This window comes from Symphalangus syndactylus, chromosome 2 (assembly GCF_028878055.3).
Source record: "Symphalangus syndactylus isolate Jambi chromosome 2, NHGRI_mSymSyn1-v2.1_pri, whole genome shotgun sequence".
NCBI classification, from domain to species: Eukaryota; Metazoa; Chordata; class Mammalia; order Primates; family Hylobatidae; genus Symphalangus; species Symphalangus syndactylus.
Window position 1 is genome coordinate 114660867 of NC_072424.2, and position 6634 is coordinate 114667500.

At 44.8% G+C, this 6634-nt stretch overlaps 1 protein-coding gene across 9 annotated transcripts in view; it reads left to right on the forward strand.

Moving 5' to 3' along the window:
* Window positions 1–2070: 2070 nt before the first annotated feature.
* The window catches only part of PEX7 (peroxisomal biogenesis factor 7), a 93718-nt gene continuing 89154 nt past the window's right edge, over window positions 2071–6634 (forward strand). For 4 of the 9 annotated variants that reach the window (XR_010116859.1, XR_010116858.1, XR_010116860.1 and 1 more), the window contains exon 1: window positions 2072–4705. Coding sequence is in view for 6 of the 9 variants with exons in the window: in XM_063622372.1 (XP_063478442.1) it covers window positions 4576–4705 (130 nt within the window). In the remaining 3 variants the exon portion in view is untranslated. Of the gene's footprint in view, window positions 4706–4876; window positions 5247–6634 lie in introns of those variants that run through there. The other 5 variants (XM_063622382.1, XM_063622368.1, XM_055265131.2 and 2 more) reach the window with 5 other exon arrangements.

Below are 6634 nucleotides of genomic sequence, written 5' to 3' on the forward strand. Positions count from 1 at the left end.
GTGTTAGGAGAGGCTCAGTCCTAAGCACAGGGCTGTGTAGTGAAGGTTAGGTGGAGCAGATGTTAGCTTCCAGAGAAGTCAGGGGTGCTGGGCAGACTGACTCAATAGCCCCTGCCAAGATATATAATCGCTCCTTGTGGTCTGAAAGGAATGACCTACTATAACCTGCTTTTGCATGAATTCCATAGCATTATTCCCATCAGCTTTTCCTGAATCCTCAGCCTTTGTGACACTAGCAATCCTTTGTAAATACTGTAAGCCAAAAATAAAATTCTAAGCCCCAATCATCGGAATGGACCCCTTCTCTAGGCAACGGCATTCCAAAGTTAGCCTGGAAAATAAGCTCAGGCCATGATGGGAATGGGGAGCTGGACACGCCTCATTATACCCTCCTCCCTTTTGGAATTACTGATAGAACAGACTCTTTAAATCCGATAAGAAACATTTACATACTGCTTTGGATCCTGAATAAATTTTTTATAAAATTAAAAAAAAAGAAACATTTCCAGGCTTCATCTGCATGATAAAGCCTTGGTCTCTACAACCCCTTATTAGTAACCCAGACGTTCCTTTCTGTTGATAATGACTCAACCAATCACTAATCAGAAAATATTTAAATCTACCTATGACCTGGAAGCCACCCCCTCTCTGAGTGTCCCACCCTTCTGGACCAAACCAGTGTAAATCTTACATGTATTAATTGATGTCTCATGTCTCCCTCAAATGCATAAAACCAAGCTGTACCCCAACCACCTTGTGGACATGTCATCAGGACCTTCTGAGGCTGTGTCACAGGCACATCCTTAACCTTGGCAAGATAAACTTTCTAAATTGATTGAGACCTGTCTGAGATACAGTACTCAAGGTTACTCAAGGTCGTAATCACATAAGAGAGACTATGTTTTTGCCAGTAGTCCTGCTACCCAGCATGAAGAAGATTAGATAAGGAATAGTTGGTGGAAATAACTGGAAAATAAAAGCATTTTGTGTTTATTCCCCCAGTAAGTTGAGGCATATTTATCACAATATTTATGGCCATTTATGGCCACTAAAATTTCAGTTTCTTTTAGATATATACCCAAAAGTGGAATTGCGAGATTATATGGTAATTCTATGTTTAATTTTTTAAGCAATTGCTATCTTATTTCCCATATCAGCTGCACCATTTTACATTACCACAGATTCTTAAATTTTTAACAAGAAAGTATAACTAAAATAATAAGTGATGAATGATATAAAATGAGCAAGGTAGACAATTAGCCCATAATTAGAGACTTTCGGAACTTTAAGGGTCTCTAAAGTGCATCAGTCCAAGTATCCATCATATATTTGAAGACAGTGCTTAAAGTTCTTGGATGATGATTACATTAACCCTCTGGCAAACGTTGATTAAAGGCTAACTAGGTACCCAGCACAATGCTGTGCAGAGCTAAAAGGAACAATGAAATTATCCATCCTTTCTTGGAATTATTTCCCATAACTACCATATGCAGCCTTAAACATAGCAACCTGTCGATTTACCTAGGATAATGATTCACCTGGGTGGAAAGACCACATATTTCAATTATTTTACTTCCGGTCTCTCTCCATGGGAAAGATAAACTGGTTTTAAAAATGATGTGGGTTGGTAAATATTTGCAGTTAGAGTCTTTGTGAGGTCACCATAGCAGTTATAAAACAAAATAATCTAAATATAATTGTAGATCCTTATAGAAACCTGACATCTAGCCATGTCTGCCTACATTATTAGGCCTTCCACAGAGTTAAATGGTCTTTCACAGAGTTGGCCAAGTTTAGAAGTTACACAACTCTGAGGTGTAATGAATGTTTATAAAAAATGGTTTCTGTCTCAGTTGGGAAATACCAAGTACTCCTAAACAATGACAAGAACAGGTGGAAGACAACAGTCTTTTTTTTTTTTTTTTTGAGACGGAGTTTCACTCTGTCGCCCAGGCTGAAGTGCAGTGGTGTGATCTCAGTTCACTGCAACCTCTGCCTCCAGGGTTCAAGCGATTCTCCTGCCTCAGCCTTCTCCAGAGTAGCTGGGATTACAGGTGCCCACCACCATGCCTGGCTAATTTTTGTATTTTTAGTAGAGACAGGGTTTCACCATATTGGCCAGGCTGGTCTCAAACTCTTGACCTCAAGTGTTCTGCCCGCCGCCTCCCAAATTGTTGGGATTACAGGCATAAGCCACCATGCCCGGCCCTTCCAGGCAATTCTTAACTCCAATTCTATCCATACCCCTAGCAAACTTGGACTCCACTTGGTAAAGCATGGGTGGAGGAAGGGGTGTGGAGCAAGGGCAGGGGACAAGGAGAATCTAAGGAGCATTTCATGTTCCTTTTCCTTAATTTTCCAGTTCAGCTCAAGTTGTCAAACATTTGTGCAGTGTTTACTATATATCAGACATTCTTCAAGGTACTGGAGACATAAACAAATTAGACTTGGATATTACTTCAAGATGCTCAAAATCTAGTGTAAGAGTATGGTTTATTTTTTATATGTTTAGTTTATATTTTAGAAAGCTTCACAGGTGGGATGAAATATTTTACAATGCTATAATCATGTATGGTTAGGTAAGGAGCAGGTAATAGCTCAATTTGTGTGTGTGTGTATGTCCAAGTTCACTGTAAATAGTTTACCCCAGCTGGAACCAGCCTTTGTCCCTCCCAGAGATACCACACTATTTTTAGCTTAGATTGGATAACTCTTTATATAAAACTCTTTGCCCAGGTCCCAGCTGCTTCATGTTTGCTTACTTTGAGATTTTATTAACACCTATTTAGCATTTCAATAAACTCCAGAATGTTTCCAGGTTACTTTTTGTAGTATTACGAAAAACACACTGATCATTTAGGCATTGTGTTAGGCTGCATTCACTCAACATTTCCTGAATGCTTAAATACCAGGTCCTTGGGATACAACAGCGAACATAACAAGCAAAAATTTCTGCCCTCATGCAGCATACATTCCAGTAACTACATATGATAAAAATCCAAAATAATAGAGGCCACGCTGGTCTGGATCCTCAAGTGATCTGCCTGCCTCGGCCTCCTAGTGTGCTGGGATTACAGGTGTGAGCCACCGCGCCCGGCCTGCAAGTCTTTTAATTGGCCTCCCCATCTCCAAACTCTATCCTCCATATTAGTGTTGCAGGACTTTTTAAAATAAAACCTTGGTCATTTAATTTCTCACATTAGAAAACTTCCACTCTTTTTCATTGTTTACAGTAGAAATCCAATTCTCTTAGTATGGTATATAAGACTCTTCATGATCTAGCCCCAGTACCACACTCTATAGTCTCCCCACCCAATATTTTTTTCACCGTATCCCTTCCATCTGGCCAGGCTGAGTCCTGGCAGCCACGATCCCCTATGGATCATGCTGGTTTAAATCTCCTGGGTTGCTCATGTTATTCCTGCTCCTACAAAGATCTCCATCTTCTTGTCTACTTAAAGAAAACCTACTCATCTGTGTGCAATCACCATAAAGACCATCTCTCTTCTGCAGCCTTTCCTGCAATTCCCATATCTCTGGCACGGACAATCACCTTTTAAAAACACCCCATATATATTTCTCATAGCCTCTACAGTATTTTGATTACACTTAACTAATTACATGACTTCTCTTTTAGTCTTCTTCTCTAATCTCTTGAGGCCATGGACCATATTCTATTATTTTGAATCCCAAATGCCTAGTACTGTTCTTGGTATATGGTTAAGGTGATCATACGACTTGGTTTGTGCCTGTTGACCTGGCTTAATAATAACACCCTCTTTACTCTCAAAATTATCTTGGTTTGGCAGCTAAATTATATTTGGTCATTCTCCACATAGTACATGCCTGGCAATGAATGAATGAGCACCAGCATCTGAGCACTTATTACCATACAATATATACATGTATAGTAATACTTTTTTAAAAAGTTGTTTATGATGATGTGCTGCTTTTTTGCTTAGCTTCATTAGAACTGGCCAGCTCCTTTTTCTCACTTGCCAAGCATGGGGAGTTGTTGTTTCATCTTTTCCAGTTATAGTGTGAAAGTAGCCCACCAGCCCACCCTCTTATTCCTAAAGACCACAGTGACTCCACGGACTTAAGTTATCATTGCTTCCAGTTTCCTTGGGCAACGCAGCACGCAATTTTGGACGCGCTGCGTGGTTTCAGAGTCGGCTGTAACTTTTCTCACTTTATAATCATCAGGAAAAGTTCCTGATGCCAGTCTTCCGAACGCTCAATGAAATAAAAACCTGATAGCACCGCAGAGGAGGCTGAGATGCAACGACAAAAGCTGCCGTAATTATAATAATTAATAATACCTAACCCTGGATCACTCCCCTGATGATCTGTATCTTTGCAGCAGACGCAATTCAGTTTGGTTTCACCCAAAACAAACATGGTCTCCGTCGGAGTCAACGCCCTTTCCTGTGCGGACCAATCAGAATCTCAAACACAGGGCACGGGGCCCACACTTCCGTCCGGCCTCCGTAGTCTCTCTAACCGCGCCAGTGTGCCTCCGACTCGGAACGGCTTCCGCGGCCGGGGCGGCGAGGGCCGGGGGCGGCGGGCGGGATGAGTGAGGTGTGCGGTGGAGCAGCGCGGACGCTGCGGACGCCGGGACGCCACGGCTACGCCGCCGAGTTCTCCCCGTACCTGCCGGGCCGCCTGGCCTGCGCCACCGCGCAGCACTACGGCATCGCGGGTGAGGCGGGGCCGCGCAGCCGGGGCGGGGGCGCGCAGCCGGGGCCGGGGGGCGGGGGCTGAGGCGGAGGCGGGGGCCAGCCGGGCTCCAGCTCCTCGCGCTCGAGGGAAAGCCCCTCTGAGCGTAGACGGTTCCACGCGTCCACGCCAGGGGGCAGAAGAGGCGCTGGTCGGCGCCTCTCCCTTATTTGCGGAGCGCGAGGAGTTGGTCTGAAGCGGGAGTCGATCTTCTTCCAGTTGTGTGCAAGTGCATATAGGTGTAGCCTAGTAGCCCGCGTCCTTGTTCCTTGAGACCGCGCTGCTTCCGCCACCTGCCACACGCCCAGGCACACGTCCCCGTAGGGAGAGCCGGGGGAGCCTGCGCGGCCCCTCAGATTGGTCCGCTAGGCACAGCAGTACGGGGAAGACGGTCTGAGCCAGAACCGCCCCAGGGCTCATGAGTTGGTCCACAATTCCCAGTCTGCATTCGAGCACTGAGCCGCGACCTGCGGGCTGGCCTTCCTAAGGACGATGCTCCTGAATGGACGCCTGGAGTCCCACAGGTGACACCATGAAATATATCAAGTTCAGTTCTCACGTGTAGTTGTCTCACGAGGAATTCACACATTCGCAAGTAGGTGTTACAGACTCCAGTTAATTGTCTCCCATCGCGCCCATTGGCTCGGCCTGTGTTTAAAGCTGCTCAGGAGGCTGAGGCAGGAGGATCGCTTGAGCCCGGGATGTTGAGCTACAGTGAGCTGAGATCACATCACTCTGCCCCAGCCCAGTGAGCTGAGATCATATCACTCCACTCCAGCCTGGATGACAGACTGAGACTCCGTCTTAAAAAAAAAAAGAAAAAAGGCCGGGCGCGGTGCGGTGGCTCACGTCTGTAATCCCAGCACTTTGGGAGGCCGAGATGGGCGGATCACCTGAGTTCGGGAGTTCCAGACCAGCCTGACCAACATGGAGAAACCCCGTCTCTACTGAAAATACAAAATTAGCCGGGCGTGGTGGCGCATGCCTGTAATCCCAGCTACTCGGGAGGCTGAGGCAAGAGAATAGTTTGAACCCAGGAGGCGGAAGTTGCGGTGAGCCGAGATCGCACCATTGCACTCCAGCCTGGGCAACAAGAGCAAAACTCCGTCTCAAAAAAAAAAAAGAGTCCATCTAGTCCGTGGACTAGATGAAAAAGCCTGGGTTCATTCTCGCTTTTGCCTTAATTCATGTCCTATCTATTATCCTCACTGAAGCGAGATGCAACAACTCATTTCATAATGTCAGTGGTCTATTGTATTTTTTTGTTTTGTCCTACAGCAGAAAAAAATGTTACTTCTAAAACTCAGAGAAATACTTGATTTATTTTCATTTTTAGCTCTTAGTGCTTGCACATTCAGATTTACATGGCCCACTAGTTAGATTGAAGACTCACGAGTCTATAATGGTAGTAGTTTTCTTTTTCTTTTTAGAGACGGGGTTTCACCCTGTTGCCTAGGTTGAGTAGAGTGGTGCAATCACGGCCCACCGTAGCCTCAACCTCCTGGACTCATATGATCCTCCTGTCTCAACCTCACCAGTAGCTGGGACCACAGGCATGTACCACCACACCTGGCTAATTTTTGATTTTTTATTTTTGTGGAGACAGGGTATCACTATGTTGCCCAGGCTGGTCCTGAACTGGGTGCAAGTGATCCTCCTGCCTTGGCCTCCCAAAGTGCTGGGATTACAGGCGTGAGCCACTGTGACTTGCCTGTAATGCTACTTAAAATCTTATGCAAAAACTCTTTAAAAGGAATTGGTATTTAAAAAAAAATTCAGTCACGTTTAAATAGAAGAGATTTTCCCCGTCGGTCTCTATAAAAGTAAATATAACTTTTAAAATACAATGGCCCTTTGATAAAATAATTAATCTTTGACAGGTAACATATTAATACTGTTTTCAGCACTTTAT